General features: G+C 39.2%; 2 protein-coding genes and 1 long non-coding RNA gene across 5 annotated transcripts in view; 2 read left to right on the forward strand and 1 right to left on the reverse strand.

Moving 5' to 3' along the window:
- Positions 1 to 18,486, reverse strand: part of lepr (leptin receptor) — an 847,758-nt gene that overhangs the window by 171,999 nt on the left and 657,273 nt on the right. The gene's annotated exons all lie outside the window — the stretch shown is intronic.
- LOC141386303 (uncharacterized) overlaps positions 2,877 to 18,486 on the forward strand; it is a 37,864-nt gene continuing 22,254 nt past the window's right edge. The window contains exons 1-2 of one of the 3 annotated variants that reach the window (XR_015493789.1): positions 2,877 to 3,038; positions 10,730 to 10,802. This is a non-coding gene — a long non-coding RNA (uncharacterized LOC141386303). Of the gene's footprint in view, positions 3,039 to 9,763; positions 9,977 to 10,729; positions 10,803 to 18,486 lie in introns of those variants that run through there. The other 2 variants (XR_015493790.1, XR_015493788.1) reach the window with 2 other exon arrangements.
- On the forward strand, positions 13,748 to 18,294 carry LOC147843541 (uncharacterized). The gene is made up of 2 exons (XM_087257487.1): positions 13,748 to 15,110; positions 18,142 to 18,294. Exons 1-2 carry the CDS (start codon positions 13,892 to 13,894, stop codon positions 18,156 to 18,158), a joined length of 1,236 nt encoding a protein of 411 aa, XP_087113613.1. The 5' UTR covers positions 13,748 to 13,891; the 3' UTR covers positions 18,159 to 18,294.

An 18,486-nucleotide genomic window follows, 5' to 3' on the forward strand; every position in this document is an offset into this window, starting at 1 on the left:
AATGAACCTCTAACTTATCCAGCATATGTTTTACACAGCAGATGCCCGTCCAGCTGCAACCCAACATTGAGAAACACCCATACACTCTTGCATTCACACACATACACTGGCCAATTTAGCTTAATCAATTCACCTGTACCACATGTCTTTGGACTGTGGGAGAAACCGGAGCACCCAGAGAAAACCCACGTCAACACTGGGAGAACATGCAAACTCCACAAAATAATGCCAACTGACTCAGCCGGGGCTCAAACCAGCAACCTTCTTGCTGTGAGGCGATTGTGCTACCCACTGTGCCACCATAACGCCCATAACAACAAGAAAAAGTAATTTTTATCATTATAGTTACATTTGGTCTTCTATTTTGACTGGCTAAACTGCTTTCCAGGAGTACAATATTAAGTAGAATGCCCTAAAATAGGGCATATAGGGATGCTCCAATTAGGATTTTTGCAGCTGATAACAAATACTGATTCCTTGTCCTGGTGATCGGCCAATACAGAGAGTGGATTTTGATTTACCTTCAAGTATAATACTTTAATGAAGATCTCTCCCTACCCAAGTGAAAAAATTAAGGATGCTGCACATTATCTCTTAAACATGTCTCATAGCTATTTTAAGTATTTATTACAAGTAATTATAATTATAAGACTAACAATGAAATTTCGCAAGTGTCAAAAATACAGAACTTATATGTAAAAAGGCCTAAATACATGCAAGGTCATTCAAATATTTTGCTCATCTCCAACTAACACAGACATTTGTGATCGGTTCATGAGATCGGCCAGCATCCCTAGTACATACATCCCTATACAGAATCATGCAGGTCAAATGCTTCCAGTGAACTGTGCCGTTACAAAGTCAACGTGTTTAAGGTCTGTTTTCTTTAAAAGTCAATGATCTTCACTGCCTGATTGATTTACTGTACAATATAAAGTGGGTCTCAGAGGAGGGTCTACACAAAGCACTGAATATAATAAAAACATTTCATGCCATGTCTTTAAAATATGAACATTTATTTTACCCAAGTATTTTCAATGGAGTTTCTGCACTCATCTGCTGATCCTGACAGGCGTAAACATGTACAGTACATGGCTTTTTATCTCGTTTTATGCCTGAGCAACTAAATGAACGATGTTGTCTATTTAACTGATTGTATTTAAATTATATTACAACATCGATGCTGTAGAAGGAACCATGTAAAAGGGAAAAAAGTTACATTAAATGTTCACCGGAAGTTGACTGGTATGGGAAGAAACAGTAGATGTGCATATACCCTATAGTGCATTAATGGGTCTCACTTTATATTAAGTGTCCTTAACTACTGTGTACTTACATCAAAAAATAAATACAATGTACCTACTGTGTTTATAATGTATTTGAGAACACTTGTGGTGCTTTTGAGTTGGGATAGCGGTTGGGTTATGGACAGGTTTGGTGGCATGGGTAGGTTTAAGGCTGGGTTAAGGTGTAAGGGATGGTGTATTTACAAATGTAATTACAAAAGTTAGTTACAGATGTAGTTACATGTATTTAATCAAAGCATAAGTACACAGTAAATACATGTATTTACACAATAAGTACATTGTAAAAAACAAAACTATTAATTCCTGTGTAAGTACATATTAGTTAAGACCACTTAATATAAAGTGGGACCCATTAATGCTAGCTACTAATAATAATAGTAATAATAATAATAATAATAATACTTTTTATTATCTGTATGATTACATACAGTATTTCTGAAACATGCCACTTTCAAGCTATTGATGATGAAGTCATACAAGCTTGTCACAAAAAAACAAAAACAAACAGTCATTGAGTGCATATTTATTTTTTATTGCCTATTTTTTGTGGTGGGGGGGACAGATTAAAGCCAAAATGTACTGAAGATGTTTTATTTTTTAAAACTCACATACAGACATAAATTGCATATATAAACTTCTACTAAATAATCTAGATAATCATCTTGCTATTGATTCTGAAATAACAGTCAAATGCATGCTAATTTTATTGTTTATAAAACAAAATATGTTTCAAAATCTACTACTTTAACAATGTGATGTAGTTATTGTTTGGGTAAAAACATGATAAAGAATACTTGTCAAATCAGCAATATGTCTCTCTTTTGCCATGTTTAAAGTTTTTGGCTTACATCCAACACAGAAAATAGCCAAAAAATTATCTCTTATATTCTCTGTAGTAAATATGACAGTTTGTGTTTGATTTTTGTCCAGAAAACTCCTATTTGTAATAATTGTGCATGTGAAGGCCGTATTATTGTAATTAAAACTAGATATGTGCTACCAATAGCCCTGATAGCACATGTGCATGTGTTTAGTTATATGTCTACTTGACATCTCCTTTGGGATCTTAAAGTTTATATGTCTTTAAGATGTGTATAATTTAGAAATGTTTGTACAACATACGTTTTAAAGATGTTAATCAGATCTTTATTGACAGCAGATGTTTTAAGCGATCTTTACAGTGCATCTTGCAGAGGTAGTTACAATATAGTTGATAATGAGTTTATTATAGTGTCAACACATGCTAATTAATGTTAGCAATGTGCTAACCATGCTAGAAATATGTTTAAAAATGCTAGCATAGCATTAAAACAAGATAGCAGTAACATGTTTAAAACATTCAGTCATCTCATAAAACAAATCATATCTAAATGTAAACATACACGTTTAGTCACTTTTATGTTCTACAAATATTTGATACATTAGGAAGATAATGTTATGTGTTGCATCAGTTCTAACTCGTTTTCTGATAGTAAGGCACATAGCCTGCATGAGGCATTTCCGCTCATACAGTGAAGGATAAATAAAATCATCTTAAAACACTGTGTTCTTCTGTCTGTTATTCATTACAGATGCCAGTAAATCAGAGAGGATCCCTTTGCCCCTGCTTCATTGCATCATAGCGTGGGAACCACGCGGCCTGTTTCTGCCCCTTTGCTTACTCTTCTCTTTCCCACTCAACTGGACATCTACAAAGGAATAAAACACTCAGCGAACATCTCAAGAGTAAAGGTCAAAGAGACTGTTTTACATTTTACCAAACAGAATTATTTGATGCAATGATGACTGTTTAAAAGCGTTTAGAAATGTCATTCATGTTTGATCAATTTTATTCTAATTTATTGTGTTTTTTAAAAAAACCTTATATTTATGTATCGATTAAACATCCAATATACAAAAATTAAGGCACTGTAATAATAATAATGACATTTTTGTTTAAGGAGTATAAATTTGCAGCCATGCTACACATAATAAGATTTCAGCCATCTAATATAGCATATGAGAAATATTACCAACAGGTTAATCCACGCTAGTGTTAAAATGCTAATTCATGCTAACTAATGGTTAATCATCCTTTTAATATTTTAAAAGTATAGTGTTAATAAAACAGTGCTAACATATCAGTGTAGAAATACATCATAATGGCACTAATAATAAAGGACATTTCTGTTTGAGGATTTTAGGGGTTTATCAAATTGACTGCAATGTTCTGTTAGCAATATGGTAGCACAGTGGTAATACATGTTAATTTACACTAGCAACCTGCTATTTTGTGCTAACAAACTATTAACCGTTTCTAAAATATGTTAGCAACATGCTAGCTAGTGTTAAACGAGCTCATTTTAGATGGTTAGAAATGCAACCGCATAATCCCTCAAAGGGATACATTAAATAGACCCTTTTTATATTAGTGTTACCTTTTTAAAGAGTATTTGCTCATCTCCAATACATCCATGCATCTATACATGTCACATGTCTATCAAGAGATGCATGGATGTGTTATATTATAGTGTTATATATGCGTTATATTATATTATATTATATTATATTATATTATATTATATTATATTATATTATATTATATTATATTATATTATATGTTTTTAAGATGTTTATGATTCAGAATGTTCATAAAGCAGCTCCTTTAAAGTTGTTTACTAGATCTCACACAGCAGATGTTTTCCAAACCAAATACTCGTTGTGTCTTACCGACATATGTGTGCTCACTGGCATGGCACCATAAATAATCTTTTCAGTATTATCATGCTGACTTCAGTGACTAAAAGCTATAATCATCCTAAAAACATGTTAGCAATACACAAATTCATATTTGAATTTATGAATGTATTGTGAAATACAGATATTCACACAGTCAATGAGTATTTGATTACTAACTTTAAACTAGAAATGACATAAAAAATGACTTTTACATAAAATGACACATGGGACACAGTGGTGCAGTAGGTAGTGCTGTCACCTTAAAGCAAGAAAGTTCGAGCCTCAGCTGGGTCAGTTGGTGTTTCTGTGTGGAGTTTGCATGTTCTCACCGCGTACGCGTATGTTTCCTCTGGGTGCTCCGGTTTCCCCCACAGTACAAAGACATGTGGTAAAGGTGAATTAGGTAGGCTAAAATTGTCCGTAGTGTATGTGTGTGAATGAGAGTGTATGGGTGTTTCCCAGAGATGATTTGCAGCTAGAAGGGCATCCGCTGCGTAAAACATGTGCTGGATAAGTTATCGGTTCATTCCGCTGTGGGACTAAGCCAAAAAGAAAATGAATGAATGAATGAATGAATGAATGAATGAATGAAAATGACACAGACAGATCAAGTGTAATACTGTAGTAGGTTATTTTTACTATAGTTAACTGTGGTGTATTGCAGTATAATATACTGTATATTAGTGGATAACTACAGTACAGGATATATACAGAAGTACTTTCAATTTTCAATAGCCCAGTTAAAGCGCTTCAGTGAACAGTATGTCGTTATAAAATTGCCCATGTTTAAAGTCTGTTTTCTTTAAAAATCAGTTATCTCTGCAGCCTGATTGATATACGATATGCGTGATTGCAAATGGCTTCATCTTGTTTTACATTTTAACAATTAAATGAATGCTTGATTATATTTTAATTACATTACAACATCGATACTGTAAAAGGAACTGTATCAAATTGAGAAATTTACATTAATCTTTTACAGGAAGTTTATCAGTAGGGAAAAACATGTTGAATAGCTGTCCATATACCCCAGTGTGAAATTTGTTTAAATTGCTATAGTTGTTGTGTTACCATAGCACTTGTAGAATTACCACAACAAAATAATTCAAGAACTACAAAATCCCTATAAATTATAGTGTTTTTATTCATGTTTGGAGCCTTCAAAAATGAATCATATGAAGGTTTCTTAGACAGTAGATGGGCAGTGAAGCTTGCTTAATGTAATTGCAGAGCTTTGAGATGCAGCCCATGTTAGTACAGCTCTAAAAATGACTGTTAACGTTAATTTATTCTAGCCTTGTGTTAAAGCATGGAAATCCATGCAAGTGAAATGCTAATTAATGCTAGCAATATGCTAACCATGCTAAAGCATGTTAACAACCGCCTTATGAAGTGCAGAAATAAGCCTGATGGATGATGTAAATCATTATACCTTACTGACTGCAAGCATCTTACTATTAACATCTGCAAAAGCTATGGTTTAAGGACTACATTTGAAAGCTCCAAACTAAAAGAAAAACAGTGCAGAGTTTCACTCTCCCCAATGATGGGGTTGTTTCTCTGTGAGTCGGAACAAAATGGTAGGGAGAGAAGGCCAGTTGTGGTCAGGCCACAGTCAGGGAAAGACTTACAGCGTTATTGTCTGTCTGATGTGGTCAACTAAAGAGATTCTGTGCTTTGGATAACCCGTCAGGGTCTGGAAACTTATTGAAATATAATTCTATCAGTTTGTAAAACAACGCTGCACATTCATTAGCGGAAATACTCACGTAACCAGTGTGGCTTAACATATATAAAATACATTTCATTATTTTATGATAGTGATTCGCACTGTACATTCTACATTTTTAAACAGCTTTAATCGGAAAAATATCTCTCTTTTTTAAATCAACAGAAGAGACTTTAGGATAAAGTTGCTCAACCGAGCTGCCCAAACGGACAACCACAATGGAAAATGAGATTTCGTGGCAGACTTCAAAGGCACTGTAAATCACAAGATTTAACTCTACACTACAGGTGCCAAAACCTTTCTTGGTGTTTGGTTGCTTTTCCGAAAATTACGGCTGAGCACACAAATGGAATCTGAAACTGAGCATTATACAGAAAACCTGCAATAACACCAGAGTTAAACATGATCACTCACAGGATAAACACTGCAGGCTCTCCTGCACATTTTTGTAAATAAATCATTTTTTACTGAACTGTGAAGTCTGTGACATCAATGTTGTGACTATGATATGCATCTGCTTAAGCTCTTATGTAAACTCAGAAACAGTCAAATTACAAATTAGTGAGGAGATTTGACTCTCAAGTGATTTCTCATTTTTCCTATAGGAGCAGCCATTGATAATAACTGCTGTAGGTTTGTTAGCTTATTTGGTTTGACAAAATGTTAGAAATAATCAGGAAAAAAGTAATGTAAAAATATTGTATAATTATATATTGTAATGAATAAATAGTGACTTTTGGTTATGATAAGAAAAACGAAAACAAAAACTATAAAACTAACTCAAAAAATAAATAAATAAAAATAATAATATATATCAATATCAATACTTAGCCATTTAACATCAATAACATTAACAGTTAGCCATTAAATTATAATGATTATGGAATCAAATTTAAATAATTTAAATCATTCGGTAAAAATAAATGAAGTGTGACTGATTGAAAACCTAATATTCAAAAATATCTAGTTTATGTGAGTCTGATCTATTAATCCACACACAATACTTTTAAAGAGCCCTTATTATGGGTTTTTAAAAATGACCTTCCATGCAGAGTGTAACACAGGACTAAGTGAATGAAAACATCCATCTGAGTTTTAAATTTGAAAGTGTGCTGTGTTTAAAACTATTGATTCTTTAATGAAATAGTCGACTCAGAATCGAATTAATGAATCGTGTTGTGTTCGAATCTTTTGCTTGAACGCATTGACGTTGACGGTGAATCCTCAAAGATGTAGTAACGCATCCGGTAAAATTTTAACCTGCCTTTTCCTTAAGACACTATCAAAACGCAGGGGATCACGGGACTGATCATGACACAAAGATGATGATTACTGACAGATGAATATTCGGTTGCGGGGAATAAAGGGTAAAAGTTAATTTTCACAACAATACCACAGTATAGCTGACCATCGGACCAATCACAGCTGAGGAGGGGTTTGGGAACAAATGAATCGCTGAACGAATCATATGGGAGTCATTGGGATAATTAGGTAAAAATAAATGCATATTATAAAACAATGAAAGTGTTTTTTGACCTTGCATGCTTATCAGCATGTTGTTGGAAACCCCCAAAACCATAAATATGATCTTTTCTGATGCAAACTAGGGGCTCTTTAAATGCATAGTTTGTTTTGTTACAGTACATATTTGACTTTCAACGATTGTTTACTATTTGTACTGTGAAATGAACAAAAGATTTTCTCACTGTGCATGAGGACCTAATATTTGTATCGAATCTACAAATAATATGGTGCTCATTTAATTTCCACCAACCCTGGGTTTTTGTGATCTTTGGAGCCGCAGTGCTGACGTTCTGTGGCTAAAACCCCACTGAGCCCCTCCAGTGGCTTCTGGGATATGATCGGCATCTCTGCCATTAGAAGAGTCTGTGTGGTTAGTGGTGAACGCTCATAACTACACAGAAACCCTTGCATTTGTTTTTGCACACTGACACAAACATTGCCAGTGTTCATTTCAAGGCAGGTCCATTATGTCACTTTAACCTCAAATGAAGTGGGGTTGTTAAGTTTTGTAGTGGAAAAACAGGGTAAACACTGATGTCATACAGTCAAATATGATCAAATGAAACAAGTTTTACGTGAAACACACATAGTTAAACCAAACATACACTGTATTTGAAAAGTTTAGGAATCATGTGGTTGCTTTTTAAATAAATTGAAGGGATAAATCACACAAAAACAAACCAATTCTTATGATTTACTCTGACTAAAGTGGTTAAAAAATGTTATGAATTTCTTTTTCTAATGAACACAAAACAAGATTGACAAAACAACAACAACAACAAAAACAGTGTTTGACATCAATAGTAGGAACAAAAGTGAAAGTCAATGGCTGTCAACTTTCGTCTTTTGTGTTCAATGGAGGAAAAAAATTCAATGTTGGCTAAAATTGATTAAAAATGAGTGATTCTTTAGAAGAAACAAAAAAAAAATTGACTGACAGCTCAATAGAAACAATGAAAATCATCAAAAGAGCAATAATATGACAAGTCCCCAGTGGGTCTAACCCTTAAACAATAGAACAACAGTTGTATAGAATAGAATAGAATAGAATTAATTGTAGGTGTTAGACAATTAGGTGTTGGAAATATGCCCTTTTTGACTGTTTCTGTATGTATTTACATATGTAATATGTCATTTATATTGAAGTAATATCTAAGTTCAGGACTTGGACAATGAAACTGAAACACTGTCCAATTTAGTGTTGGAGGTAACATGACTATATTTGACCAGCCTGTTGGCCAAACTTCATTGATTGCACATTTCACCAGTAACAGCAGAGTGTGAAGGTTTAATTAGAGTAGTAGCACAGTTTTGCTTTCAAATATTGCAATGCACACAACATTATGGGTGACATATCAAGTTCATCACAGGACAAATTACTGGTGTGCATCTCACTGGCGCATCTGTGCCAGCAGGTAGTTGTGCTGTATCAAGAGCCATGATATGGTATAACCAAATCTTTAATCCCTTGTGCCAGTGCCAAACGTTGGTTTCAGTGGTTGCAGTGGAAATCTTGGGCTGTGGACAATGTGAAACTACCTTCACTGTCTTTCCCACATCTAGGAGAGTTATGGTGTGGAGAAGCCCCAAAGAAGCGTACCACCAAGACATTTGCATGCCCAGAGTGAAGCATGGGTGATGGTTTGGGCTGCAGTATCATGGCATTCCCTTGGTCCAATACTTGTGATGGGCATGTCACTGCCAAGGACTATCGAACCATTCTTTAAGACCATGTGCAGCCAATGGTTCAAACATTGTACACAAAATGCAGTGTCGTGCATTATTATGATAATGCACCAATACATACTGCAAGACTGGTGGCAGAGTGGTTTGATGAACATGAAAGTGAATTTAAACATCTCTCATGGCCTGCACTTTCACCTAAATATTATTCAGTCACTTTTGGGGGTTTTGCAGGAGCAGGTCAGGAAACATTTTCTTCCACCAGCATCACATAGTGACCTGGCCACTATTCTGCAACATAAATTACTCAAAAACCTTCTGGCCACTGTGCAGGACTTGTATTTGCCATTCCCAAGATGAATTGATGCTGTATTGGCCACAAAGTAGGCCCTACACCATACTAATGAATTATAGTGGTCTAAAACCAGGCATTTCAGTTTCATTGTCCAACTTTTAGCTGTTTTTCCATATTGCTGATTTAATAAATTCATCCTTGGAGAACATTTAAAAAGTATTTACACCAACCCCCCCCCCCCCCCCCCCTCCCCAAATTCAGTTTTAAACTCAGTATTGCATACCACTTAAATACGTGTCCCACATGATTAGCTCTTGCTTCCTTGCTGTTGATTTCAAACCCTTTTTTCTACACTTTGCTTTTATCGCAAGGGATTTTCCACAAGCATTTCCTACTATTCTTTGAGCACGCCGGATGTAGACGAATGAAACAGAAGCTAGGAAAATGTAAAAAGCTCCAAAGAGTCCTCCCGCTTTCAGCAACGGTCAGACACTGGCAAACTGCCGCAGATCAAAGGTAGCATGTGAAAAAAGAGGAGGACATTTCTTTCATCGTGTTCCTCATTCCCCAAAGAAAAAACAACAAGCTTTGCCTGCAAATGGTTCCTGCAGAAGTCTCCAAAGCAGGCAAAAGCCTCTTAAAGCATCATAGAGTACATGACTTGCATTTTAATGGAGATAAATGCTAGTCATTCTGGCTGACGTCCTTAACTTTTACAGGGTGAGGTGAGATGTTATGTAATTGAGGCTATAGATACGGTGGGTTGGGGGTGTTGTGCAATTCTGTGTAGGGATTGGAGTGCAAGTGACGCGCCAAAACTTTATTGTTTAATGTTAAAATATATCATTAATATATATTTTATCTTATATTTCGTTTTGTTTTCTATGTATTGCAGCTCATTATTTATTAAAAACATAACAATATTACATTTTTAGCAAATATTGATTTTATGTGGAAGTTAAACGATTTTATTTTTATTGTGCTGTTTTAAAAAAAAAAAGTCTGAAAACTTCATGTTCTAAATTACATTATTTATAATACATTTGTAAGAAATGCCATTAGTCGTTTAGAGGATAAGTTAAAAAATTCTGTTTTAATCACAATTTACATTTTAAGACGTGTTTAAGCATTTAGCAGATGCTTTTATCCCAAGCAACAAAATAACTGTGAACACTGTTGAACACACACATATATTATAAACAGTTCTGTCTGGTTCTCGAATCTGATTGGCTGATAGCTGTGCGATATTCTGCAATATTAGAACTCAAACAGCGTCCTCACCTTTCTGTATTACTCTGCCTATAGAGTGACAGCAGATTAGTGAACTCACTAAAGTTAGATAAATATTGCAGCTGTTTGACAACATAATGTTTTTTGACAGCCTTTTGTAGGTGAGAATGTTGTTGTTTAAATTGCATCTATGCAGTTTATTTATAAGGATAGTGCCTATTTTAAATGTTTAAAATTTCATAGATACAGCTCGAAGATGGCGACAGAAGCCGCAGCGTAATTTGAAACTACAGCTGATCAAATCATAATAAAACTGGTAAGTGACTTATAAAGTCAATCTCTCTCTTTTGTAGTGCTGTGTTTATACCATATAATTGTAGTGTGTTGACTGTACGATGGGAATGTATGTATTTTGTGTTGGCCACTCTTTGTATAAACCCGAGTTACTTTTTGGTTGGCCATCTGTTTCAAATGAGTGTCCTGTTTTTGTTACTGCAGACTAGTTCAGTAAACAGAAAGAAAGAAGAAATGGCTGCATGTGTTTATCGTTATTCTTTATAGCAAACACAACAGTAATCTGGTAGTGTTTGAGCTGCTTTGTCTTTTTTAGGGTTAATTATTGTAATCTCTCGATTGCAACAGAGAAATACTGTGAAATCTCTGTAGACTGCTGTTCAGCCCTATAATCAGCCCTATAATCTTAAAATGTGAGCAAAATCACAGTTTTTCGCTTGGGTTTTTACACTAGAGAATCATTCAAATACTAGCTGACGTTGGTGAAGTAGAAACATCAGTTGCAGATGTGAATGAATGGTTGAAGAAAGTAGTTCCTCACACAAAAGGGTTTTTAAACTCTCTGTGTTATATTTTTAATTCAACAAATAACCATTTTTTTCTCAGAAAACAAGCTGACTTGCAAAGAAAATCATATTCGTTAGTTTACAAATTAAGTTATGTGTAATGAAATGACACAGCAAAAACAATGGAACACATGAAGAAAGGAAGCTGTAGAAAAATAATGAAACCTCAGTTGTTCAGTAAATTATGCTTGTGTCATTCCCTTGTTATTACACATTTATTCACAATATAATTTTTTTTTCAGTTATTTTTAGTTCTGTTATATTGTGTTTGTGTTGTTTGGGTTTTTCCCAAAACAAGGCATTTAGAATATTTTTTTTGCCAGAAAAAAAGGCATGATGTGTTGAATACTTTTTTTTTCACATTGTGTGTGAGTATGTATGTATGTATATATACACACATAAACACACACTTTTATACAAGCAATTTTAAATTAAATTTTACATATTTTTGTATCTCTCTCTAAATAGGTGGGCTGATTTAAATAGCAGACAACAACTTGGGGAAGGGAAAAACTCTCTCAGTCTTTGGCATCTAGTGTGTTCATATCTGCCAGTAATCTTGCTCAAATAATAGGAAATAAAATGCCATATACCCCTAATGAAACCACTAGCAAGCGTCATTTACGCATTGTGAAACTGAGGAAAGAAACACAATTGCATGCAAATAACACTGTGGGTTTTTTTCATAATATATGTCATAAAAAAATACTGGGACCACAAATTTCTTTGGAATAGACAGCCACCTAAACTCATGTCCATGATTTCTGTTGTTAGTTGGCTCACAGGAAGATTTATAGGTTCGCACACAAACAAATTTTATAGGTGCAGAGATTTTTTACTGTGTGGTTGGCAGTGTGAAATAAGGTACACTGCATTTAACCAACAAAGCACATTTAATACAGAGGGTTAGCTGCTACGCTAAGCAAGAATCTCTCATTTGGAACCCATTAGGTGAATTAACATCCTGCTGTGTTGAGGAATGCTGTATTTACTATCAAATTTACAGTGAAAAGGCTTTAAAACCAGTTCCATTCAACACAAACGCTGATTGTTTTTCAGATGAACTGATGGCTACTGTTTGTTAGCAAGAATATAGTAAAAGGATGGTTGGGTAAATTTATTTTTTTCTTCACAGTTGCTTACACACAGCTCATTTTATCAGATGAGAAAATCAGTATGAGAAATCATTTAATTTGTGTTATGACAACTGAAGGAAACAGTAACTGGTTTTCAACTAGATGTTTCAAGTAGATATATACAAATACTGCTTTTCTCAAATGCTTTATTGTGGTTTATTTCATAATAGAAAAGAATGTGTTATTGTTCAAGCACGAAAAAATCGGATCTTTCAGAAAAAAGCATACATCAGGGTTCAGTACTGGGTCTACTTTTATTTTTATTAAGCAGTTGAAATCAGAATTATTAGCCCCCTTTGAATTTTTTTTTTTTTAATATTTCTCAAATGATATTTGACAGAGCAAGGAAATTTTCACAGTATGTCTGATAATATGTTTAATATGATATATTTAAAAAAAAACATTTTAAGCAAAATTATTAGCCCCTATAAAGCTATATATTTTTTTCGATAGTCTACAGAACAAACCATTGTTATACAATAACTTGCCTAATTACCCTAACCTGCCTAGTTTACCCTATTAATAGTTAAGCCTTTAAATTTCACTTCAAGCTGTATAGAAGTGTCTTGAAAAATATGTAGTCAAATATTATTTAGTCATCATTGCAAAGATAAAAAAATAAATCAGTTATTAGAAATTAGTTACTAAAACTATTTTGTTTAGAAATATGTTGAAAAAAAAAAACCCTCTCCATTAAACAGAAGTTGGGGAAAAAAAATAAACAAACAGGGGCTTATATATATGTGTGTGTGTGTGTGTGTATATAAACATATGTATGTATGTATGTATATATATATGTGTGTGTGTGTGTGTGTGTGTGTGTGTGTGTGTGTGTGTGTGTGTGTATGTATATATATATATTGTAGCGAGCGATTATTTGCCACGTCGCCCTGGTCGCTAATTTCACCCAGCTGGACCATCATCAAGTCAGGATCGATCACAGCTGGAGCGCATCAAGCCGAGAGACATATAAGCCCAACCTACGCCAGGAGAAGATGAGCTTCATTCCTTCTATGACTCCCTGTGCTAATGCTTGTCTCTCTGTCTCTCCATAGCGGACTCCAGCTCGTGACGATCCTCCACCCGACTACTCACTGTCCTTCACCTACTTCCCGGAGCACCAGAGCACCTCACCCTAAAGAAGAGCACCTTTTACATCACATTCACTTTGTAAATAAAGCACCCTCCGGGGACTTGTCTGTAAACTCATCCTGTTGTGCCGCTGTTTTCCCTCTGCCTCGCTACAACTGGTGGAGAATGCGCGCTTTTTCAGAGGGAAAAAAATTCAGCACTTACCAGTAAGAAGAAGTAACCACTGAATTTTCTCTGTTTTTCTTCTGTTTACAGACAGGCATCCGCTCTCTCTCTCACTCACGCTCTCTTACTCGGCTGTCATCCCCTCCTGAGTCATGTCGATCGAAGAGGTAGTACGCCATCTAGCGGAAATCTCAAGAAGACAACAAGTGATAACTGAACAACTCACCGCCAGACAAGACCGTATGGAACAACAGCTCCGCCAAGCGGCCGGTTCCAGCCAGTTCTCTGAGGTGAGCGCCCATAGATTTATCACAAAACTCAGCGACCTGGATGATATTGATGCTTACCTGCACACCTTTGAGGTAATTGCGGAAAGAGAGAGATGGCCGAAGGAAAGTTGGGCGAGGATGTTAGCGCCATTCCTGACTGGAGAAGCTCAAAGGGCTTATTTCGCATTAGAGACACCGAAAAATGACGACTATAAAGCATTGAAAAAGGAGATACTCGCCAGAATGGGACTCTCCAATATAAGCGCAGCACAACAATTTTCTCAGTGGTCCTATGATGACAAACAGCCGGTTCGGACCCAAGCAGCCAACTTATCCAGATTGGGAAGATTATGGTTACTGGGAGGAGATCCAACCGCAGTCCAGGTCGCTGAGAAAGTAGTCATTGAAAAGATGATGAGGGCGCTACCCAGACGGCTCCGCACACTTACCAGCATGAGGAACCCCGACTCGCTGGCCGCTTTGGTGGAGGCGGTGGAGCTGGCGGAAGCTCATGTGGCCCGGGAGACTGGGGAGAGAGCGGCTCTGCCACCCCGGAGGGTAAATGCGCCATGGCGACCGGTGGAGGGCACAACACGACCAGGCAGCAGACCGGCGGTCCCCAGCCCAGTCGACGAGCCGATGCCCACAGAGCCAACAACACTCTCGGCCCCGGCCTGGACGGCAGGGTGCGTGGTACACCGCAACGTCCCTCCCGAAGCTCCCACCCGAAAAGTATGTTTAGACGGGAAAACACAGATGGCCACACTGGATACAGGAAGTGCAATAACACTGGTCCACCCAAACACATTAAAATACCATCAAGAAGGGAAAGGTCGAATCCCGATTACATGCATACACGGTGATACCCGCCACGTACCCGCCCAAAGAGTCACCATAGCGACGAAGTCGGGAAGCTGGCGCATCGAAGTAGGAGTGGTCCCAGATCTTCCAGTACCCCTCCTTTTGGGCAGAGACTGGCCGGGGTTCGATGATCTCCTCACTCACCATCAGGCTCGATCGGCTCGGGCAAAGAAGAACAGCAAGGGACGGGCTCAACGGGACCGCCAAACAGCGCTGATGGCCACCGAGAGCGACAGAGGGGGTGAGTCATCATCGGCTAACCTGTACTATGATCTTTTCCAACAGATTACCGCAGGTGGCGATTTCGGGAGAGCACAGCGTGAAGATGAAACGTTGAAGCACTGCTGGCCACAAGTCCGGATCATAGACGGTAACGAACGGTTTCCCAGCCCTCACCCCCTCCCACATTTTATTGTGCAAAATGGTCTGCTGTACTGTGTCGCAGAGAGGCGGGGGGAAACGAAGACGCTATTGGTCGTCCCGAGGACCAAAAGGGAGACTGTTCTGGAACTGGCACATACTCACCCGATGGCAGGACACCTAGGAGCAGCCAACACGATCAAAAGGATCAGAGATCGTTTCCACTGGCCCGGGTTGGATGGAGAAGTAAAGAGGTATTGTCAGGCATGCGACATCTGCCAAAGAACGTCTCCCCAACGACCACCCCCCAGCCCTCTGATACCATTACCCATCATTGAGGTGCCCTTCAACCGCATTGGCATGGACTTGATAGGGCCTTTGCCGAAGTCGGCCCGGGGACATGAACACATCCTTGTCATCCTCGATTACGCCACCAGATATCCAGAAGCGATCCCTCTGAGAAAAGCCACGTCATCGGCAATCGCTAAGGAGCTGTTTTTATTATGCAGCCGGGTAGGAATACCAGCAGAGATACTGACCGACCAGGGCACCCCATTCATGTCCCGGTTGATGGCAGACCTCTGCCGCCTCCTTAAGGTAAAGCAAATAAAAACCTCTGTTTATCATCCGCAGACTGATGGCTTGGTGGAACGCTTCAATAAGACGCTGAAGCAGATGCTCCGCAGGGTGGTGGCAGAGGATGGGCGCGACTGGGACCTCATGATCCCGTACGTGCTTTTCGGGATCAGAGAAGTTCCCCAAGGATCTACAGGTTTTACACCTTTTGAATTGCTGTTCGGCCGCCAACCACGAGGGCTATTGGACGTGGCTCGGCAAGCTTGGGAGCAAGAGCCAGCCCCACAACGGTCAGTGATTGAGCACGTACGGGACATGAGAGGACGTATAGAGAAAGTCATGCCCATCGTCAAGCAACATCTGACCGAAGCCCAGCGCGCCCAACAGCGATTATATAACCGGCCCGCCCAACCCAGAGAGTTTCAACCAGGGGACAAGGTAATGATCCTGATACCTACCACCACCTCGAAGTTTTTGGCATCCTGGAAGGGGCCATATACAGTGGTAGAAAGGGTAGGGCCGGTAAACTATCGAGTCCGTCAGCCGGGACGAAGAAGAGAAGAACAACTTTACCACATCAACTTAATGAAGAAATGGGTTGCAGCTCCAGGTCATCTAGTTGCCTTCTCAGAAGAAACTTCTCCCGTTGTCCATATAGGTGAGCAACTCTCACCAAATCAGAAGGCGGAGCTGCAAGCCTTGGTCGGTCAGTTCAGGGATGTGTTCTCAGAGAAACCGGGCCGAACCACCATCATCCAGCACCACATCATCACCCCACCTGGCACCATCGTCCGGCAGAGGCCTTATCGAGTACCAGAAGCTCGCCGGCTGGCTATCAACGAGGAGATCCAAAAGATGAGGAAATTGGGAATCATCGAACCATCTCGTAGCCCGTGGTCCAGCCCCATAGTGATGGTCCCCAAACCCGATGGCACCCTCCGCTTCTGCAATGACTTCAGGAAGCTGAACGAAATTTCCAAATTCGACGGGTACCCCATGCCTCGGGTGGACGAGCTGCTGGATCGGCTGGGTGGAGCCCGATTCATATCCACGATCGACCTCACCAAAGGCTACTGGCAACTACCACTAAGTGAAAGCGCCAAGGAGAAAACCGCCTTCTCCACTCCCGGTGGGCACTGGCAATACCGGGTTCTTCCCTTCGGGCTCCACGGGGCTCCAGCAACATTCCAGCGTATGATGGACATCCTGCTGAGACCCCACCAGCCGTATGCAGCAGCATACCTCGACGACCTAATCGTCCACTCCGAGTCATGGGAAGAACATCTATCCCGGTTGCGGAGGGTGCTCCTTGATATTCGTAGGGCTGGGCTCACAGCTAATCCCAAGAAATGCCACCTGGGTCTAGCAGAAGCCAAATACCTCGGTTTCCACATCGGTAGAGGTCTCATACAGCCACAACAGAACAAGATCAGAGCACTACAAGAAACTCCACAACCCACCACAAAGACCCAGGTACGTGCATTTCTGGGGTTAGCGGGCTACTATAGATGTTTCATTCCCAATTTCTCATCCATAGCCAGCCCTTTGACAGACCTGACCAGAAAGGGGCAGCCAGAGAGGATACAATGGAGCAGAGAAGCAGATGGCGCGTTTCAAGCCCTGAAGACTGCACTAACATCCTCACCGGTACTGCACGCACCTGACTTTGGCTGCCCCTTCATTCTTCAGACAGACGCTTCCGACTCGGGCCTGGGCGCGGTCCTCTCCCAGGTCCACGGCGATGAAGAACACCCCATCATGTACGTGAGTCGGAAGCTTACCCCTGCAGAGACCCGGTACGCCACGGTAGAGAAAGAGGCCCTGGCGATCAAGTGGGCAATCCTGGAGCTCAGGTATTACTTACTTGGCAGAAGATTCACCCTGGTGACCGACCACGCTCCACTACAATGGATGTCAACAGCGAAAAATAACAACGCTCGAGTCACCAGATGGTTCCTGTCGCTCCAGGATTACAACTTCACTGTTCAACATCGAGCCGGGGCCTCCCACGGAAACGCCGACGGGCTCTCAAGGCTATGGTCAGGATGGGCAGGTCTGTCAAAACATTCTACCCCCCCTCTAAATACTCTACCTTTCCTCCGCAGAACACCCAGGACCAGGACGACGCTAAGGGGGGGGGAATGTAGCGAGCGATTATTTGCCACGTCGCCCTGGTCGCTAATTTCACCCAGCTGGACCATCATCAAGTCAGGATCAATCACAGCTGGAGCGCATCAAGCCGAGAGACATATAAGCCCAACCTACGCCAGGAGAAGATGAGCTTCATTCCTTCTATGACTCCCTGTGCTAATGCTTGTCTCTCTGTCTCTCCATAGCGGACTCCAGCTCGTGACGATCCTCCACCCGACTACTCACTGTCCTTCACCTACTTCCCGGAGCACCAGAGCACCTCACCCTAAAGAAGAGCACCTTTTACATCACATTCACTTTGTAAATAAAGCACCCTCCGGGGACTTGTCTGTAAACTCATCCTGTTGTGCCGCTGTTTTCCCTCTGCCTCGCTACAATATATATATATATATATATATATATATATATATATATATATATATATATATATATATATATAATTTTGATTATACAGATATGGTTTATGAATGTACCCGACATGCTGCCAAATAAATTTAAAAAGAAATTTTTTTTACAAATCTAATTTTTCT

Source organism: Danio rerio, chromosome 6 (genome assembly GCF_052040795.2).
Source record: "Danio rerio strain M-AB ecotype USA chromosome 6, GRCz13ab, whole genome shotgun sequence".
NCBI classification, from domain to species: domain Eukaryota; kingdom Metazoa; phylum Chordata; class Actinopteri; order Cypriniformes; family Danionidae; genus Danio; species Danio rerio.